General features: G+C 39.8%; 1 protein-coding gene across 2 annotated transcripts in view; it reads left to right on the top strand.

Moving 5' to 3' along the window:
• Positions 1-220: 220 nt before the first annotated feature.
• Positions 221-22,106, top strand: part of LOC309344821 (serine/threonine-protein phosphatase 4 regulatory subunit 1-like) — a 35,631-nt gene continuing 13,745 nt past the window's right edge. The window contains exons 1-9 of one of the 2 annotated variants that reach the window (XM_081867595.1): positions 221-298; positions 672-716; positions 11,112-11,244; positions 12,343-12,449; positions 12,811-12,953; positions 14,866-15,012; positions 18,471-18,578; positions 19,307-19,372; positions 20,806-20,964. In XM_081867595.1, coding sequence (XP_081723721.1) covers positions 292-298; positions 672-716; positions 11,112-11,244; positions 12,343-12,449; positions 12,811-12,953; positions 14,866-15,012; positions 18,471-18,578; positions 19,307-19,372; positions 20,806-20,964 — 915 coding nt within the window. In that variant the 5' untranslated portion in view covers positions 221-291. The remainder of the gene's footprint in view (positions 299-671; positions 717-11,111; positions 11,245-12,342; positions 12,450-12,810; positions 12,954-14,865; positions 15,013-18,470; positions 18,579-19,306; positions 19,373-20,805; positions 20,965-22,106) is intronic. The other variant, XM_081867596.1, reaches the window with a different exon arrangement.

Genomic DNA, 22,106 nt, shown 5'->3' on the forward strand with positions numbered 1-22,106 from the left:
GGCCTGGGCTGTCACGCCTCCCCACACCGCCCCTCTCTCGCTGTTCTGCCCCCAGGGGCGAAGGGGATAGCGGCGGGGGAGCCGCTGTGTGGGGCTGGCGGCGGGGCTTGGGGCCTGGGGCTGAGGTGGGCCCGGGGCGCCGCGCTGGTTCAGTGGCGGGTCAGGCTGGAGCGCTGAGGCGGCCGGGCGTCGGGGCTGCCGCTGCTGCTCCTCCTCCTCCTCCTGGGCCCGGTCCCTCCTCTCCCTCCTCCGCCGCTCTCCTCCCTCCTCCTCGCCCAGGACCATTTCAAAATGGCCGGTAAGTGGCTTTCGCTCCTGCTGCTCCTTCGTGCGGGGTGTGAGGAGGCGCGCAAGGGCTTTCTCTGGTCTATGTCGTTTTTTAAAAAATGGTTTTCCTTTATTATTATTATTATTGTCGTTTGCCTTGTCTTTTTTCCTTAAAAACACACATCAGAGGGTGCTTAAGCGCGGCGCAAGCGTCGGCCCTCTTTTGCTGGTTTGTTTGCGGATGATGATGATGATCGCGTATATTTATTTATTTTTTAAAATGTATATATATATTTCCGACTCCTATCCAAGGGAAAGAAAACGCACCAACCCCCTGTGTCTTCTCTCTCTTCTTTCTTCTCTCTCTCTCTTTCTCCATCTCTCTCTTTTGTTTTTGTTTGTAGGGATCCCTTTGTATTTTGTGGATTTGCAGGATGACTTAGATGATTGTGAGTACGGTAACTGTTTTCATTTTGGTTTGTTTTTTTTTAAAGAAAAGGGGGGGAAGTAGGAATGAAATCACCACGTATCTTTATTATCTTCCTTTTGAAAGGTCCCTTATCTTCCTCCTCACGTCCTTCCCAAGATTATGGGTATGGGGGGAAAGGATGGCAAAGATGGTGATTTCCCGGCCACGGGGACACCCCCACTTCCAACCCCCGGCTTTCACCATTAAGGGGACTTGTTATTTTTAGAAGAAAAAATAAAATGCATTTTAAAATAGGGAGCTTTGATTTGATTCTGCTTACTACAATCTGAAGTAAGTGCCTTGGCTAGACCCCATTGGCGGAGACAATGTAGTAGTTCTGACAGGTAGACTGTCAAGTGTGTTTCTGTTTTGTTTTGACCACTCAGAGGAGATGCAGATTTTTATTTTATTTTTTGCTTTAATTATAAGGATGTTAGAGAATATTTTTAAATATATGCATATATTTAAGACATGGTGAGAGTTTGGCAGAATATTGATAGGGGAGGAGATGCAGCCCCCCCCCTTTTAATGTCTGGTTAAAAAGTGGAGTCGGTTGTTGTTGTTTTTGCTGTTCATGGAAACAAATGACTCAGAATTTTATTTTATTTTTAACATACTCTGTTAAAATATTTAGCATTTAGTGTGTATGGTGGTGATTGTGAACATATTAGGGTTTCCAGATGAGATGGGGGGGGTACACATTCATTCAGGTCAGCATAAGCTTATCATGTGCCAAATAAGCGACATCATTGGTGCATTTAAGAAAACAAAGCTGTATCTCATCTGGATATGTTAGCATTGTAAAATGACTGACAGAAAAAAATTATGCAGTAGCAAATATATTAGAAGAAAACATCCAGCTGCAGCTGTCATTTGAAGGAGCTGTTCTTTGATGAATGCAAACCTAGCATAGCTTTGTTCCATCTTATCTTGCAGAAACTTCAGTTGGGCAATGTATAGTCTAGATTTTTGTAAGGACACTTATTGCTTAGGTAAATCAGCAGACGTGATACAAGGATGCATGTGCAGATAGCTCTGAGCTTTGCATTGTTCACTTTGTTTCCATTTGCATATGACTTTTGTTCAGAAATAGCTAGTCCTTGAGATTATCTTGCTTCCTTATTGATCATGCTGAATTCTGGAAAGCTTTCCTATATGCTGTACAAAAGCAGGGACCAAAGGGGATGAAAAACTTCCTAAACATAACTCATTGACCACCCAGTGTGGCTGGGGCAACCCAGACAGATGAGCAGAGTATAAATAATAAAATGAAATGAAAAGAAATTGACTTCCTGGTACTGAAACTTGACAGAGGTAATGAATAATGGTAATCTGCAAACCCTTCAGGACTAGGAGCATTTCTAGCATTTTAAAAAAGCACCCAGGACAGGCTAGAAGTTTAATGCTAATGTTCCCTAATAACGGATTCTTACATGAGAGCTAGTCAACACATGGATAGTCTCCAGGCAGCTTTGGTAGGGAAATAATACACATTACAGTATGTGGGGAAGTCGTGTACTGAGCTGCTTCATTACATGACTAGGAAGACATGGTGTCAAATTTTGGCTGTCAGGAAATTTAATGTCAAGTCATTCATGTAAGCCTACCTCATAGGGTTGCTGTGAGGATAAAATGTTGAATGCCCCAAGCACTCAGTCCTCAGCTCCTTAGGATAATAAAAGCTATAGTTTCTACTTGATGGTAGTTATGTGAGAACCCACTCTTTATTAGTCGTTTTAGAGTCAGATTTGTTGAGGTGACTATGACCTTTAATTATCGCATTGTAACATTCATGCTTTTTATGTTTGTCATGCAATATGATGTTTTCAAATGACATTATTTCCACTGCATGCAATTTGAATCTTGAGCTATATGTGCTGTCGCTCTATTAAAATTGTTAATCAATTAATTGTGTGAGTTTTAGATGAGGAAGTAATTAATCAGTTACGTGCCACATTGATTCCACCCCTTGTGTCTACATCTGGTCTTAGATAGGGGAGAAGGTAGCAAATATTAAAATAAGACTGCTTAAGTGCTAGGTAGGTATGTATAGAGTATGAAGCCCTACTGGGAACAAGATGGTGATGGTTGACCCCCATCGCTGGAGCTACAAAAAATTGCTGTTACTGAGGTCTGTCTCCATCCTTAGGCTAAACACATAGGTAGAAAATGGGGATCAAGAGAAATTTGGCAATTGTACATTAGCAGAGCTGAAAATTAATGTTTGGTGGTGTGCTAGATAAAAAGTCATCACAAGCCAAATTAAGTAGCTTTACCTAGCATTTAGAGGAGACGTTCTCTTGGGGAATCTCATATTTGTGGTAATACAGTAATAATAATTTTATTATTTGTACCCCCCCCATCTGACTGGGTTGCCTCAGCCACTTTGGACAGTATGAGTCGTTTTAGAGTGACTACATTAAGTATCTTTCAAGTCTCTCAAAAAGTCAAGGTATCTGTGATAGCTGATAATAAAATTTCCAGATTCCATCTTAAAAGATAGCAACCAACTCTGCCAGCCCCCAACTGCCCTGGTTTATCATCCAGCCTGATGATAGAGAACTTGAAAGACAGCACACTATTTTGTGATATTTTGGTTTTGCCTAACAACGATTTTGGAACTTGTTTTGTAGGCCAGCATTGTGGCGCTGTGGGTTAAACCACAGAGCCTAGGACTTGCTGATCAGAAGGTCGGCGATTCGAATCCCCGTGACGGGGTGAGCTCCCGTTGCTCAGTCCCTGCTCCTGCCAACCTAGCAGTTCGAAAGCATGTCAAAGTGCAAGTAGATAAATAGGTACCACTCTGGTGGGAAGGTAAACGGTGTTTCCGTGTGCTGCTCTGGTTCGCCAGAAGCAGCTTAGTCATGCTGTACGCCGGCTCCCTCGGCCAATAAAGCGAGATGAGCGCTGCAACCCCAGAGTCGGTCACGACTGGACCTAATGGTCAGGGGTCCCTTTACCTTTGTGGCTATCTTTACTTTTTGTAAAGATACTTTTTTACTTTTTTCTATGTCGTTTTCACCATTGCAGGAAGTTGGCCTAGATAACCCTTGGGGTCCCTTGCAACTCTATAATTCCTTAATTTCTTTTTTAATGTGCTTGTTGTCTTGTCCAGAATTGCCAGCTCTTAGTCATTTGGAAGGAGAACTTGATTGTGAAATAAATTTTTGATTCTTCTTGTTTCCATTTATAATGACATACTTACTTACAGCAGAAAAGCTGCCAACTCTAGCTATTTTCATGAGAGTCTTGTGACTTGAAAAGTAAAAATAGTAGAAATCCTGGCTCCTGTTTGTTTCAATAGCATTTATATCCCCTAGTTACAGTCAAAAACTTGACTTCAATGTGCCACAGCCATCAAATTTGATAAAAAGAACCTATCATTTGTTTGTAACATCAGTTTGTAACTTTATTAGATGGATACTGAAAGAACTTCTAAATGCAATCTCGGAATCTCTGTTTGCAATTTTGGGAAATTCTTGGAGAACAGGTGACGTTCCATGAGATTGAAAGCAGACAAATGTCCCCATCTTCAAGGTGGGATGTGTGAAGGATGCAGGCAACTGCTGACTAGACAGTCTGACATTGATACCTGAAAAGGTTCCTGAGTGAATCATTTAAGTAGTTAGTCTGCTAACATTTGGTTGCTATGATTACAAAACACTACCAGGGGTTTCTCAAGAATACGTCACAACACACCAAGCTTTTTTTTTAAAAAAAATTGTTACTAGCTTGCTAGTAATGCTGTGGATGAAATATTAGCAAGGTTTTCAATGAAGCCCAATATGATACTCTTGCTGGCAAGCTGGTAAAATCTGGATTAGATGATGCTACAGTTAGATGGATTTGTAGCTAGTTGAGAACTACAGATAACTGACCATTGAGTGTACTGTATAAGCAAAATCCCTGAAATGGGTCCCCTATTGCCATACAGTGGTGCCTCGCAAGACGAAAAGAATCCGTTCCGCGATTCTCTTCGTCTAGCGGTTTTTTCGTCTTGCGAAGCAAGCCCATTGACGGATTAGCGGATTAGCGCTATTAGCGGTCTAGCGGCTTTTAGCGATCAGCTGTTAAGCGGCTTATCAGCGGAACAGCTGATAAGCGGCTTAGCGGCTTAGGAAAGGGGGGGGAAAAGCGAAAAAAACCCGCGGGAACTCGCAAGATTTTTTCGTCTTGCGAAGCAACCCCATAGAGAAATTCGTTTAGCGAAGCGCCTCCAAAACGGAAAACCCTTTCGTCTAGCGGGTTTTCCGTCTTGCGAGGCGTTCGTCTTGCGGGGCACCACTGTATTGAGAATTGAGACTAGAAGGTCACTTACTTGAGTTCAGATTTGCTAGACATGGGCTGAGGATGCTTTAGGGAAGGGGTGGACTGATGCAGCCCTTGAAGCTTCTGAAGGTTCTACCAAATGTTAACCAAGATAAGGTAAAAAGCTTTTCATTTGTAAGAAAAAGGGGATGCTTTCTCTTTTTAAGATATATCTAGGCTTTAAATCTTGTGTTGGATTTTCTGCATAATACCCTGGGAATGCATACACATATATGTTCTGTAGCCATGCAGTGCTTGTGACTTGAAGGCATCAGTTTTATTTATAGATCCTGTTTATTCATTTTTGTGACAAAAACACTATGTGGTTTTAGGAGATATGGTTTTGAACTGCATGACTAAATGGGTGTCTTTTTAATTTCATGATTATGTGGCACGGTCACAAAGCAGTCAAATCCATATAGCATATGCAAGTGTGTAGGAACTCTTCAAGCTTTTTATAGTCCCAATTTACTGGTACAAATTTGTTTTCTGCTCAGCATAAGAACAAGCTTGCATAACCTTGGTTATGGTGGCTGTGCAGTGAAGCCACAAGTTGCTATAATGTTCAGTGGAAGAATTTACACTTCTGCATCCCAGTAACAGTTTGGGTATCTCTTTGTTGCAGGGCTCAGTGGACAAGATGATGATGATGATGATTATTATTATTATTATACTATTATTAATTAAGTTTGTATACCACACTTCATCTGTAGATCTGAGGCCGGATCACAGCATAAAAATACAAGATAGTAACAAGATTACTAATTTTTTTACTTCTAAATATACAAAAATGAACTTTCTTTCTGACTAGTTCCAGATGTCTCGAAAAAAGTCATGCAATGCAATCATATGCACATTTATTCTGAAATACAGTATGTCCCACTGTATTCATTTCAGCTTACTCCCAGATAAGACTGTATAGAAGTGGGGCAGGAAAGATTTTTTTATCCCAAGAGAGCACTCAGTTCATTACATTTCTTATTTTGCTCTAATGCGTCTTGTTCCTGCATATCTGTCATATTTGTAAATGTTACCATCATTCAGCCAGTATTTTAAAAAGCTTGCACAAATTCATTTTAGTAAAAGGGAAATTGTCAAAGGTTGATATTCTTCTGATTTAAAATCAGTTAAAAAGGTTTACAATCTTGTATTTTTACATTGTTATAACTCATCCCCTAGGGACACGGGTGGCGCTGTGTGTTAAACCACAGAGCCTAGGGCTTGCCGATCAGAAGGTCGGCGGTTTGAATCCCCACGACGGGGTGAGCTCCCATTGCTCGGTCCCTGCTCCTGCCAACCTAGTAGTTCGAAAGCAGGTCAGAGTGCAAGTAGATAAATAGGTACCGCTCCGGTGGGAAGGTAAACGGCATTTCCGTGCGCTGCTCTGGTTCACCAGAAGCGGCTTAGTCATGCTGGCCACATGACCTGGAAGCTGTACCTTTACCTTTACCTTTAACCCACCCCTGGGACCTTCCTGCTTTACCTGCAGCTTCCACCGGCTTAATGTTTGTTTTATTTTTCCTTGTTTCTGGCTGCTTTCACCTGTGCTTTGGTTGCATTTCAATTAAGTTGTGGTCAGTATTGTGGAGCACGGGGTTGATACAGGCAGCACTGTACTGCTGTTTCCTCTTGGAGCTCCTGCCCTCTTTTGCATGATTCCAGCTTACTTTATCAGATGTTAGTAACAAAAGCAGGCTAATTTCCTTTCTTGGGCTGCAATCATATACCCAATTACCTGGGAGTAAGTCCCATTCAACTTAATTGGACTTACTCCTGACTAGACATGAAGGGAAGAAGAACCTCAAGCCTGGGTGCCAAATATGTCCCTTGAGGGCACTCTGCTTGTCCCTTGGGTCTCTCCCAAGCCATGCCCCTCATTAGTCCTGCTGTGGACCCTCCTTGGAAGTTTTTAACTAGGAAGCGGGTGGCACTGTGGGTTAAACTACAGAGCCTAGGACTTGCCGATCAGAAGGTTGGTGGTTCAAATCCCCGTGATGGGGTGAGCTCCCGTTGCTCGGTCTCTGCTCCTGCCAACCTAGCAGTTTGAAAGCACGTCAAAGTGCAAGCAGATAAATAGGTACCGCTCTGGTGGGAAGGTAAACGGCGTTTCCGTGTGCTGCTCTGGTTCGCCAGAAGCGGATTAGTCATGCTGGCCACATGACCCGGAAGCTGTATGCCGCCTCCCTCGGCCAATAAAGCGAGATGAGCACTGCAACCCCAGAGTCGGTCACGACTGGACCTACCGTATTTTTTGCCCTATAGGACACACTTTTCCCCCTCCCAAAATGAAGGGGAAATGTGTGTGCGTCCTATGGGGCAAATGCAGGCTTTCGCTGAAGGCATCCGTTAGCCGTGGGAGAGCCGCGCGGCTCTCCCATGGCTAGCGGAGACCTTGCCGGCACTGGAAGCTTGGGGCGCGCTGAGCTCCGTACGCCCCAAGCTTCGGGATTAGCGCAGAGCACCTGGGGGGGGGGAATAATTTTTTTCCCCTTTATTTCCCCCCCCCCAAAAAAACTAGGTGTGTCCTATGGGCCGGTGCGTCCTATGGGGCGAAAAATACGGTAATGGTCAGGGGTCCCTTTACCCTTTACCTTTATCCCTGAACTCTGGTAATACTTCTTGGGGGATAGAGCAGAATGTGTGAGTGTGTACAGAAACAAATTTACTGCACAAAGTTGTTCCATCCACCTTTGCTTCCGGCTGTACTCACTACTATCATGTGGGCCCCAGAAGATTGCATAGAAGGCTGGGAAAATTTCCTCACCTCTTGCTTAATGCCCAGGACCTTTGCGGGGGGGGGGGAGCTATCCTAAAATGGGACTGCATTTGTCACAAGGTTCTCCAGATATTCACCAATATTACTCTTTTTATTTCTTTTTTTGCAAACTAATAGTGGTAATTTGGCAGTGAGGGGCTAAAAGGTGTTTTCACATATTTAATAAATAAGTATTTGTAGACAGCAGCTGTAGCAGCACAGTGAAGTACTAAGGCACCTTCCCTTAGAGATGGATTGAAACTGTCCCTGGTCTGGGGTGCTACCAGACTCTCATTTTCTACAAGGACAGAAAGAATGGCTGCAAAGACAGCTGTGTTTACCCACTTCTGTATTTCCTTTCCTAGAGTGAAAGAGGAAAGAGTGAGAATGTAGGCAGGAGTGCTACACAACTCTGCTGTTTTCAGCAGATTGCTGTTGCTGGTTGCATTTGCTCTTTGCTTCCAGAGGTGCTTCCCCTAGCTGCATGGAGGTACATAGATTTGGCAAGCCTTCAGTACTGAAGGGTGGCAGGGGAAACCAAAACAGTTCTGCAGGATTTGTATGTTAAATTCTGGTATTTCAGATGCAACATATGCCTGTTCTCTCCTCCCCACACCCAGATTTCTCCATTCTTTTCTTTAAGGAAATTTAACATCTAAGGTAGCTTTCACCTTGGTCAGCCATTTTGGCAACATAGTCTGCAAAGATGCTTAGCTACTGCATTTCACTCCTTTGTCCTGAGACATTATGGCAAAATCTTCTTTTCCTTCATAATTTTGCCAACTAACAGCTTTTCCACTTTGTGCTTGCTTTGAAAAAGGTGACTCATTTTAAAAAAATCACATTTCAGTGGCTATATCATACCTATCTCTAGTGATTGTATTGGCTTCTCTCACATACAACACATATTTCTGGCTTTCAGATCTCTTACTCATCTGGTCCACCCATCCTGTTGGCTCCTATTTAAGACAAGAAATTGGGTTGGGTAAAATTGGTTTCCAACTTCTTAGGTTAGTTTCAAGACATTAATTGTGTGCAGCTAGTTAAAACATGACGTAGGTATGGGAAATATTTTCGTTATCTAACACTGTTTCTTGGCCTAATCTAGGAGTTATATTTAAATAGTTCAGTGCCTTATTTTGTAACTAGTTGCAGCCTTTGTATATCACCTAACAGATGTATATCTTTAAAGATCTGAAACCTTTCCATTGCATCTAAGTGTTCTTATCTGTCTGCCATTGTGAGAGAATGCATAGGCAGACATACTCATACATTCCAAACAGTATAGCATATCCCTCTTGTTTGGGAATTGCAATAGAGCACACTGGCTGGTACATCTGCATCTGGAACTCATTTTTAACTCTCCAGAGATGACAAAACAAGCACCTTATTTATTGCATAGTTAAACAAGTATAATTGGCTAGTTTTGCCTTTTACAACGTTCACCTTTTTTTGGTCATACACAGTAGAGATGTTTAAGTAATAATCATTTCAATAGCAGCAGGAAACACATTCTTCCCCTCCACTCCATACTTCAATTGACAGTTTTCCCTCCCCTACCCATAAATCAATGCAAGAATCATGACATTTGCCTTTGTGAAAACTTCTAATGCAATTACAATAAGCAAACTAAGTTATACAAGAGGGTAGTGGTTGATCGGTTACAATTTTTTTTTTAAATATGGAGACCAGCAAGCAGAAACCTATTGTTAAAAATGTCAGCCTGAAGCTTTTCCCAAATGCAACTGCCTGACCACCTTCAGATGCCCTGTTCCCTGTCCCATTATTAAATGAGGTTTGGGTGGTATAAAGAGCAAGGCCTTTTCAGTGGTGGCACCGAAACTTGGGAATGCCCTCACTGATTAGATGTATCAGGCTTCCTCTCTTCCATTATTTAGTTGGCTTCTGAACATTTATTTTACACAGGTTTTCAATGTTTGCTATTTAGTTTGTATTAGCCAAAGCATTTTTATTTTATTTTTATTTTTTATGTATTAGTTGTGGATTTTGAAATTGTGTGTTTGATCTCTCCCTCCCCCCCCCCCCAATTTATTGCTTTGTTTGTATCTTTCTTAAGCTTCTGTGGAAATAAATAAATAATCACAAGTTTGCTTGAGTAGAGGAGTTTCTCAGACAGAAATATACTGGTCAGACAGAGGATCCTTTAAGTGAGGAAGTGATAGCCAAAAATGTGATCAGATAAATTCCTGGGTCAGATTTCACTTTAGCCAGGAGTTTATTACGGTGCCTTATGCAAACCATTATCTCCAGTCCACACCTGCTGTATGGAGATAAAAATGCTGCTTTTTCTTACAGGTTTGCTGTAAGGATAGCTGAGGTTGTATATAAACTCCACCGAACAGTCAAAAAGTACTATGCAAATACTGTTCTTAGCTGTTATAGTTCAAATCTGATTTGTGAATCGGTGTTCATGAATAAGCAGTGTTAGAAGCTGAGATATGAAAGCTAGGAGCTAAATGGCATCTTAAACCTAGGTTATGAGAGCAACAACGGAATGTCTAGGCATGCTTTTTTATAAAAAGAATGCAAAGATGAAAATGAATGAACTGCAACTAAAATATTATGTTCATTTTTCACATGGTTTAGTCCTTCCCCTTCCCACCCCCCTAATATTCTTAAAAGGTTTCTTCTCCAGTTTTCAGAGAGTAACTGGAAGTGGGAAGGCAGAAAAAGGTCCTCCTTTCCTTCCACTCTGCAGTTTTAATCTGAAATCTAAGGCACAGTACTGCACCCAGAGCTCAGAAACTGTTTGTGCTAATGAAATTCCCTGTCACAAAATGTGCCTAGAATAATGGGAGTTTCGAACACTGTGAAGAACCTTTGGATATGTTTGGTCCGAATAAAGATATAAAACAAATGTAATAAGATAAATCAGGAGGATATTATGGTATCAGTATATTAGTAACTGAAAATGTATATATCTTTTAGTGCCTCACTGAACAACTTTTCCAACTGTCTGGCTTTAAAGAATCCCCTTGAATTCAAGCTTTTAAAAAAGTTGTAAATTGCGTGTTGACCCCTTTATTTCCAAGTTCATTCCAGTCTTACCAAGCCAGTCTCTACACTAATAAGAGCTAGTTACAGCATGTGAATTCCTTAAAAGTTTTATCACAAATCTCATTAGTTTAGGCTTTAAGAAGTGCCAACCATTGTGAAAATTGGCAACCTTGTTATTTTTTGTGGATTAGATTTAAAGACTTAAGGTTTCCCCACTAGAAATATTTGGTCTGATAATTTGGTGCTGATAATTTATTTTTTCCTTGCTTACATGCTACTTTTCTTCCCTTCAAGTTGGGTTTGAAGACTATGGACCAGATTGTGATAGCATGAGGATAACTGCATTCTTGGACATTCCAGGACAGGATAACTTGGCTCCACTTGCACGTCTGGAAAAATATGCTTTTAGTGATAATATATTTAACAGGTAACAGTGCAAATAATTATGCAAATGTTGTCATGTTAATTTTTCTCTCCCTTTCATAGATGTTCAGTGCAGGTAATATTCTTCTTATAGGATTTAACCACATATATTTTTAAGAATAATATTGTGTTGTATTAATGTAGTATATTCAATGTTTCTGTTCAGTAGGTTGAACTCCCCACATTCTTAGAATGGGGTAGCAAGCTTCTGCCACCAACCGCTGTCCTCAAACAATTTTTCTTTCTCCATATCCCAGTCTGACTTCATTCTCTTCCTTTTAATTTCCTCTTTTTAGCTGTTTCCCTGTAATTTGCTTTTTATTTACTTTGTAAATTGTATGCACTGCTTGATTGTAAAGAAAAAACCTTCAGATAGGTGGGGAGGTAAAACCTTAATTAAATCCATAAGCGCCCCTCCCCAACTAGTGCTATCTTGGCACGTTGTGCCCACCAACCAAAAGCCTTATTTTTTTTAAAAAAAATAGCTAAGCGGATGTACCCCTCTGGCTCTCATGCAATTTGAACTCTGATTCCTTGGTATAATTTGCTTAGCTTTTTGAACAGCACAGCTTCAAATGTTTTCTATGGTTGGAGTGGGCCAGAAGCGGAGAAGGGAATCAGGGCAAAGGGGAAGATGCAGTGAATGAAGCCACATTCACATTCTCTAGGGTTGCCATATTTCAAAAAGTGAAAATCCAGACACAAAATTTGCTGAGCTTTTTTCCCTTTCTTTTTCTTTAAGCGATTTCTGCCCAGACATATGGTAACCCTACCATTCTCCAAACTCCAGTAGTACCAGAGCAAAGCACCAGCCACAACAAGATGTTTTAAGACATAATTATAGGTTATACTTAGTACAACCCTATGACATGTTTTCATATTTTTCCGAACAGTGAACATTGTGGCCAACTTTTGCTTCTGTTATGTAAATCTCCAAGCTGCACTATGTTGCATTACATTGTAAATATTTAAAAAGTCACCTTACGTCAGTAGACCACCCACACATGGAACTGATCAGATTCCGCTGTTTTATATTGCTCACAATGCTTGGGTTACGTATTTCTTCTTCTTATTTTTTTTTTAAAAAACATTGCCTTTACAGGCAAATCATTGCCAGGGGTCTACTTGATGTCTTTCGAGATTTCAGCCACAATGAAGAAGATTACTTGACAGTAATGGCAATAGTGGTCCGACTGGCTGAAGATACAGGTGAGGGTTCCAGTTCTTTCTTGATATACTATTGCATATGGTTGTTTGCATGGTCCATCTAGATCAGCCAGGTTTTGACTGCCAGTGGCTCTCTGGAGTTGCGAACAGAAAACTCTCAGAGCTCTACTTGAAGATAGCTGGATTGAATCTATGAGCTTCTGCATGTGAAGTATGTTCTTTAGCTCACTTTGCTAAAAATGAATTATTGCTCTGTGCCAATATTAAGTTCTGTAATTCCAAAAGATTTTGCTGCTTATGTAGAAGTTGCTATATTCAAATGCATGGCATTCTGTTAATTGAATGCATATGTTTATCACCTTCAAATCAACTAACACCATTACTTTATTCTCTAAATCCCCAGAGCCTACTGTACGGACAGAATTAATGGAGCAGATACCACCCATTGCTATTTTTCTACAGGAGAGTAGACCAAACTTTCCTACCTCCTTTTCTGAATACCTTATGCCTATTGTGGTGAGATATCTTACAGATCCAAATAACCAGGTAAAAAATTACGGATTGTTATTCAGTGTAATAACAATGACTTCAATTGGAGAACCTTAATTAGACAGCGGCAAACTTGTCATTTAACAAGAATGAGCTGTGGTGACCCTTAGGCTCATATGCTCCCCTGTCCTCCTCCAGCATAGCAGTGAGGAGCAGTTTGAAAGCTTTAGCTTTTGTTTTAGATTAACCAATTTATTGTGACATCCAAACCTGGACAAACTGTGGTTAATCTTAACTATGGTTTGTTGAAACAAGCCAGCTTCAAAAAATAGTTTATGAAGCTAGCTTGTTTCAATAAACAATAGTTCAGAGTTTGGATTGCCGTTAATCAAAAACAAAAGTTAAAGTTTCCGAGCTCATCCTTTCTGTGCAATGGAAGGAGAGCGCGCTAGCCCAAGACTTGCTGTGGCTTCTTCTCATAAACGAAGGCATAATTTTGTGTTACGTTTACATTTTTAAAAAATCAATAAAATGCTAAACAAAACCAATACAGTTTTCAATGTCTGCTTAAAGAGAATTATAAAGAAATGGGGCTGTCAATGAAAAGGCCCTGTGTCTGGTACCTGCTAGTCTGCTTAGTGGTAGGCCACAGAGCAGGGCCTCCGAGGATAATCTCAGAACCCAAGGAGGTTCACATGGGAGCTGATTCCAAACTATTGGGGGATTTAAAAGTCAAAACCACCACTTTAAATTGAGCTGAGAAACAAATAGGCAGTCAGTGCAACTGGCAGAGTATTAAATATATTAGCAAGTTGGAATTCCTTCTCAGGTGGCAGCTGTTTCTGCAGATGTGAGCAAGAGGCTTGTTTATATCATTAGAGTATATGAGATAGTTCTAGGGTGGATTGATTTAAGGTTGTTGCCATCATAATAAATAACAGTTATATAGATAAGTGAGGAAATCCCCAGTTTTAGTCCTGCACTCTTGCTATTTTCCTTGAGTCACATTCAGGTTCTTGCATTAGATTTGTTACATCTCCTACCCAAGGTAATAGTTTTTTTCTACCATCTTAAATTAAGTGATGATGTGACAAAAGCTCTTAATTTTTTTGTTAACTTTGTTTGTGTTAAATATGTATTCTGTAGTTGACCTCCTTTGTAATGTTTTATTTTGAAATCTTTAAGATAATATTTTAGTTTTCTGTTAATTTTGTTGCTTTGACTGTATACTCTATATTTGACTTTCTTCAGAAATGTTTGATTCTGGATTGTTTTATTGATGTTTTAATATGCTGTAAACTGCTTTGAGATTTTTCTTAAAAATATAAAGCGGTAGAGAAATGAAATTATTATTATTATTATTATTAATAATAATAATAATAATTAGCATAGGGAGGAGGTCATTTGTAGCTCTGATATACTCTTTAAAGCAACCACGTCTCTCGGAAAATGGCGGCGAAGGTAGCAGCCTAGTTAACCTCGTCTGCTTTCAGATTAAGTTTTAAGTAGTTTTAAGTAGTTTTTCAAACCCCTTGGGGCTTTATCTCTTAATTCTAATGATTTAAAGCAAGTGTACAAATCTAAGACAGATGTGAGTTTGGAGGTTATCTTTCAATAACTGTTCAGGAAATGACTGTTCCTGAACATTTCCAATTTAATATATCCAAATTGCCCCAATAAGCAATCTTTCTAGCTAGCAGGAAACCTTATCTAGCAGTTCTAGTGTATGGATGTAACTCTCGTGCTCACGTGTATTCTCTGTGAGCTAGATTGAGTTGAATCTGAGATGACCTTTTTCACAGTGTCCTTATAATAATACTTTTACGAACAAAAGGCAGTGTGATAAGTTATCAAATGCAGAAGAACACGAATTAGCTTTTCTGATTTTCAGTGCTGCTGCAACATTTGTTGCATATTGGGGAGAAATTCTTTCTTACTGGTTTTCATTTTCTCCTTTGTACATTGATAGGTTAGAAAAGCAAGCCAGGATTCACTACTCATACTACTGGAACAAGGTCTTGTTGGTCAATATGATATTGAAAATAAAGTGTGTCCAATCTTGTTAGATCTTTCTGCTCCTGAGAGTGATGATGAATACAAAGTGGAAGCTGTAAACGTAAGTAGCAGTTGTCTTTCATTTGGAAATTCTTCGAAATTTGCAGTAGGGAACTAAGTCCTATATCTACCATCTTAACTTGTTTGTACAAAGTTAAATAACTGAAGACTATACAGGTGTAATTCCACCTTTTTTATTGGCTTCTTATTCTTGACTGGTCTAGTTTTAAATTTGTTGTTTAAGTGACGATACAGTGAAGGAGAGAGAGAGGTGTAAAGGATGTGTCAGGTGTGCTTGATAGTGTATTCAGTTGGTATGAGCCACATGACCAGGCTTAGCCCGTGTTGACCTCACCCTACAGGTGAAGTGAGTTCTAAGGTGAATGTAATAAGGGAAGGGGAAGTGTGGCACTTATAGGAGAGTCTTTTTATTGGACTTTCTGAGTACAAGAGTGCTCATCCTTTTTAGCATTCGGGTCTCAAGCTGGTAATACGAGGAGGGCCTCTGTGTAGGTGTACTAGAGCAGGGGTCAGCAAACTAAGGCCCGTGGGCCGGATCAGGCTGAATTGCCTTCAGGATCTGGCCCGCGGACTGTCTGTGGATTGGCATGGGGATTTTGTTCATTCGGGCTGGGCCATTTCCCCCCCTGCGCCATTCCATCCCCCCCCCTTCCTCACACACACCGCGGTGGTGCCTCCTACTGGCTTCTCCCCGCCCTGCCCAGAGGAGGAAGGGAGCTGGGCTGGGCTGGCTGAGCACCATTTTAAGCAGCCCCTCTCCGGAGCCAGCCCTTTCCCACCGCTACCGCCGCCCTGGTGCTCCTGTGGGCCAGCGAGTGGTGCAGACAAGCTCGCTCTGCTTACCCAAGAGAAGCAGCAGCGGTGGTGATGGCGGCAGTGGCGGCAGCCCCCCTTACCTCTTCTTTCAGCCCCCCCCCCATGGTGCTGCTTCTCCAGCCCACCACAAGGTCTGAGGGACAGTGTACTGGCCCACAGCTAAAAACTTTTGCTGATCCCTATACTAGAGGGATCCCTTTGACTGACAGCTGTAGCTTAAAAACAAATGCACAAAAACACATTTTAAAAAATAAAAAAGACTATGGAGGGCATTCTACAATGATGAGGCCACTGCAGAAGAGCCAATTTCTTTGCCTCCATATTGCTTACTAAAAGAACCCACTCATAAAATTTATCTCTTGGAAGGATCTATCAATCATTCTTTATGATTACGGAGTCACAAATCAACTCCTTTTTCACACATTACCTTCCACACAAGCTGCTTGCCACCTGCTGTGTCACCCTCATGAATATTCTGTGACCTGCAATTAGTTCACAGTCCACCATTGCAAATTGTTGATCTAGAGTCTAGAGATGGGTCATATCCGCACATCACAGTAAGCCATAAACCTTGCTTATCTTGCACAAGTGAAATTGTGCCCGCTTTGCTCCTTTTAGCTGGCGTTGTGAGAAAACAACTCTAGCTTAGTGTTACAGCTAAACCAGAGATTGTGCTTGTTTTCCTCCCAGCAAACTGTAGTTAATAAACTAAGCATACTTTAACTGGAGATCATAGTTTGTTGGGAGTGAAATAAATCATGACCCCTGGTTTCTCTGTAATGCTATGCCATGGACCACAGTTTGTTTCCTCCCATCACAGGATTAGAGGTGAGCCCATAGTTATGACTTACAATGACATGCAAACATGGCTATTGAGTCTAGGAGCTTGAAGTATTTTTAAGTATTAGTATTCGTATCTCCTCCTGCTTTCCTTTTAAAAAAGAGGAATCCTAGATTAGTGTCAACAAAACACAGCTGTTCTGAAAGCACATTGAAATATGTTGTCAAATTTAAAAAGTCTAAGTAAGTTCCAACATAACGGACACTGGCAGCCACAAAACAGACCACTTCTTCGCATAAGAACTTTATATCAGCCTCAGTATTAGTTTTCAGTTGCTCTTGGGCTGCAGAAATTTAAGAAGAACTGGGCATGTTATACTCTCTTTCCTTGGCTCTGAATTCACTGCTGTGTGGTGTTATCTTAACCTGTTATCCATCAAAATTGTTATATTCCAGTTCAGTTAAACCCACAATGGACCAATAATATAACTGTTTGGAGGAAAAGGTCAAAATACGGAAAAAGTGTTATTTTATTTTCCAGCTGCTAAAAGAATTAAACTGAAAGAAAATATAATCCTTCCAAGTAGTCACATATAGTCCTATTAATGGGTTATAAATTCCAGCATTAAAATATTTGGCAATTTTCCCTAAAGGTACTATCTTAAAGCTATGTTTCTTCTTGATGTGGTGCCCAAAATTCTATAGCATCATTGCTTCTTTTAAATTTATACTTGACTATAAATAGTTGCTTAAATTTTCTAATTCCCAAGTGTTTTGAGTTCTTCAGATCATTTGCAAGAAATCCGTTGTGTATCCACAAAATGTGAACATTCGTAATTTCATTTTATCATGGCTGTCTGACACTTCACCCATAAAATGACTTTACCAGCTAGACTACAGTTTCTTGTTTGGGAGTTGCTTAGGCCAATTTCCAATGTAACATCTGAATGCCATATGTCTTTTTCAAGGACTGACAATTCCATTAAAGTCAGAATAGGATAATGTTCTCCAAGTTCTTTCTTTGCATTTAGTCACAATGACTGAACCATTTGAGGGGGAAGCTGTGATTTTTAATAACCATATACTTTTTAATGTATTCTATAAACATATTGAGACTTTAAAAGAAAAGAAGCAAAGTTTAGGAGTCTTGTATTTACAATATTTGAATGAACTTTTGTGGTATTGGCAATTTAATAATTTTACAAGAGTCTTGGGATAGGTAGTACAAACATTCATGCAGTGTAACATTTTTTAAATGTTTATTTTTAGAAAATGTTCTAATTCTTAATGTTTGAGAAAACAACTGATTCTGCTTTTGGAAAAGGTGTTATAGTCAAAGATGCACAGAAATTATTCGGTTTGCTCTGAGGGATTGGAGCCTTTTATGGGTGGAAAAAATGGGAGCTGAATGTTCACTGTCTGCTAAATTTATACCCTGGTTTTAAACAAAAATTGGTTCCTAAGCAGGGCCTTTCCATTGGATGAACTCAGAAACTCGCAACATTTGGCTCCTTTTCTCCTTTGAACTCTTTCTAATCCAACTGGTTGTTACAGGAAATCTTCAACAAAGAACTAGCAGCTGAGTTTGCTTTCTCTCTCTCCCCACTTCCTGTCCCCTTTACTTTCTGTGTCAAGCTTTTTAGATTGTAAGCCTGAGGACTGGGGCTATCTTACTACTGATATTTGTAAGCTGTTCTAGGAGCTTTTTCTTTTTTCTGAAAAGTGAGGAAAAATTGCTTTAACCAAATAAATAAGTAAATATCTGATGAATCTGATTTCTAAGCCATAAGAAGTTCATATACAGAAGTCACATTGTCTAACATAATTTTTAACAGAACTGCTAAGTTTCAAGAGGAGAACTTTAAATGGAGAGAAAGAATTGAGATATTTTTCCCCTATTAGATAATCTGCAAAATGGCTTCTATGGTGAACAAATCAACCGTTGAACAGTTGCTGCTTCCCCGATTCTGTGAGCTCTGTGGTGATGGGAAACTATTTCAAGTCCGGAAGGTTAGTGCTTATTATTTAAGACTTATTTGTGCATCTACATTAGAATTTATCTGTTCAAATGTGGAGGTTAAATTATCTTCAGCTGTAAGTACCAGTAAAACTCAATGTGTTTCTCTCATATCTCTGTGTGTATGCCATTAAAAAGCAACATTTTCTTTTTCATATATTGGCCAAAACATAGTTTCCACTTTAGTGAAATGTACAGGTAACTCGCAACTTACACTTATTTAAAATAAGTTATTGCTTCTTTACACCTGTTGCTGAAAAATAATAATTGCGAGATTGCTGTTCTGGCTTTACATGGTTTTGCTTATACACACAATGACGAGGAATGTGAGTTATGTGAGTTACCTGTACATAAAGTTAATCATGTACTTGTGCTTTCTTGAATAAGGGCCACAGAATTGATGATCCTATATTTCCTTTCAGTCATTTCCTGCTTATCACACAATCTCTATGAAATGTGTTGAGCAGCTGTTAGTATGCATTAAAATATTTGAGTAGCATACCCCGTAGACTTTTATGCAGTTAATATGATTAATAACGCCTGCAAGTAGGAAACATACCATAAAAGTATATTTTCTGGGTTGGGAGCGTAGGTAGCAAGGTTATTTCTAAAACAAATTCTTACTCTGTGAAGAACTGTAATTTGATCAGTTTAAAGAAAGACATACGGATTCAGAATTGATACATAAAAGCAAACAAAGTTTTTGTTTCTCTTGTTTTAGGTTTGTGCAGCAAACTTTGGAGACATTTGCAATGCTGTGGGGCAAGAAGCCACAGAAAAGAACTTGGTATGTTAAAGTTTGGGTCTTGAAGCTATGTCATTTTATTAAATTTAAGAGCAGCCCATCAGTAATATCTGCTGAGAGTCTTACATATTAAAGTATCTAAATACTAAAAATGCAACAGATAATCAATAAAATCCACAATAAAAAACAGGGGGGAAACTCCTAACTGCACAGACAATATAATAAAACAATGTGCAGTCTGGGTGAATAAAAGCTTTTTCATCTAGTACTAAAAACACCACAGAGAAGGTGTCATGCTATCCTCTCTGTGGAGACTATTCTGTAGCCCACATGCCACTTGTAAAAAGCCTGTCTTAATCAGCTACATCTATTCACTTGGTAAGGGCACCTGGACAGGACCTCTAAAGTATATGTTTAGGGTCAGGTAGGCAAATGTGGGAAGAGGTGATTTTCAGGGAACCTAGTCCTAAACCACTTAGGGCTTTTAATACACTTAAATACATTTAACACAGAACTGGTTTAAGCCAAATCTCTAACGAAAAGAGAGAGAATCCAGAAGTGCATGCTTTCTTTTGATGAAGAATCCATGCTTTCTTTTGATGAAGTGTGTCTGATGCACTGTCTTTGGACACCCTTGAAATCAAACCTTGGAGCAACTCCATCAAATGCACCAAGGCACACATATAACGTGGATTATGAATATATGATACTGGGTGGGTGTTGGGTGGCTGAAGAATACATCAGTGTTACTTAAAAACAGCAACCCATGGCATGCTCATAGCAGCACTGTAACAAGAAGGTTGTTTTGATCCCATGCTAGCAGCTTTCTTTCTTTCTTTCTTTCTTTCTTTCTTTCTTTCTTTCTTCCTTCCTTCCTTCCTTCCTTCCTTCCTTTCTTTCTCTCTCCTCACCCTTGAGATTTGTAAAACTAAAGTCTCAGAAATTCATCCATGTGTCAGATTTCTCCCTCAAGCTAAAACTGTCGTGCTTGATCTTTAGCTAGCCATGGTGGTTGCTATTGATAACTTCAATTTGCAAGGATAATCCTTCAGCATTAGCATTCCTTCTTTAAGCCTTGCTGAAAGGACATTAATATTTGTAAAGGTATCTGACCCTGCTGTCAGCTTCTCTTCACGGATTGAAATAAATCAGATTGACGGTCTCAGGCAGCTTAGCTTTCTTCTGTGACATAAATATCTGTTTATGTGCAACTGCACGTAGTATTTGTAGCCAGAATTACAAAATTACCAAAATAAACCTGAATGCTTTAATTTATTTGTTAACTTGATGCCTTTTGCTACTGTTTGCTAGAAACTGCTAGCCAAATGATGTTTTCAAAAGAGAACCCTTACTTGAAACCTCAAATAATTATTTGGAAGTAAATGTCTTCACAGTAGATGTGTTGAGGGCTGCAGTGCAATCAGTAAAATTGCTATTTTAGAACTGTTTGATCTGATATGTCTTTATTTTGGTAGATTCCGAAGTTTTTTGAGCTCTGCTCTGATAGCGTTTGGGGTATGCGAAAAGCTTGTGCTGAATGCTTTATGGCTGTCTCCTACACCATTTCACCTGAAGTTCGGAGAAGCAAGCTGTCTCCCCTCTTTATTAGTCTCATCAGTGACCCTTGCAGATGGGTAAGTAGAGAGTGAATTAGTCCATCTTAAATTGCAGTTGTACTTTTCTGTCTTTTGATAAATGACCATGACTAGCTCAAGTGACAATTATCGAATGTTTTATTTGACTTGCTCCTCTCAGCTAATTAATTGCAAGTCATTAAAGCTCTGTTTCTGTTAGCTGATGCATGATGGAAGCTTTTTAAGCAAGCAAATAGTAGTTCAGCTGTCAAAAGCAGACTTTAATCAACTCTTCATGATTGCATATTGATCAGCTTTCTGCTTTTCTTCCATACAGAGATGACTCGTGACAGCCCTTTTAATTTAGAGTTTATTCTGTTGTAAATGTTCATGGTCCCGATGGGCCATCTTACTTTTTCGAAACACATCTCTTCAGTGAAGCCTTTGGCATTAAGTCCTTAGCTGCAAAACATAAAAGTAATTCTGTTATGCTAAGGGTTAAAGGAAATTATCTTTGTGTATTTTTTTGTTAAATCCGTGCTCGTAATAATATCGTATAGTTTGCTCAAAAGTTATTTTTATTCTTTAACCATTAGGTTTTTAAGCACTATTAATTACCTCAAAGCATTATCTTATTTGTTAACAAGTAGTAATATGAATCATACTGATATTTTTCCTTTTTTTTCCCGAACCAAAGTGTAGTAGTGTGTTTGATTTTTCTGCTGGTGTAAGCTCCTTAACTTGAGATGAATGAAATGTCATTCTTGAAGTGTTGGCTATGAATTCTAGCACCTTTTTGAGTGAGGAAACTTCAGTCTCAGTGATCTCTTTCTGGACTGGCTCATTGACATGTACATACATACCATGTGTGGTTTCTGTTGCTGAATGTTCATAGCCCAGGCATCTGGGGCTGCATGTGCATTTTCTCCTGCTAGACTGGAGAGTTGTACATGAAGTGCCTAATAGCTGGTCAGTTGCTAGCTTTGAAAGCGCAACAGACCACCTACTTGGGGGAGAATGTGGACTTAATCCAGGCACCAATCACCTGTTATGTTTCAGAAATGGATTCCCCTCCCTCCAGTAAGTAACCCATATAATACAAAACAGTGTGGAGCTGCATTCTCATGATATCTGTTGATGCCTTATATCTAGCTGTTTGATGTTTGACATTCGTCCAAATCCCTGAAACGGTTAAAACTTAC

The sequence above is a fragment of the Podarcis erhardii genome (genome assembly GCF_964252035.2).
Source record: "Podarcis erhardii genome assembly, chromosome: 6".
Classification (NCBI taxonomy): Eukaryota; Metazoa; Chordata; class Lepidosauria; order Squamata; family Lacertidae; genus Podarcis; species Podarcis erhardii.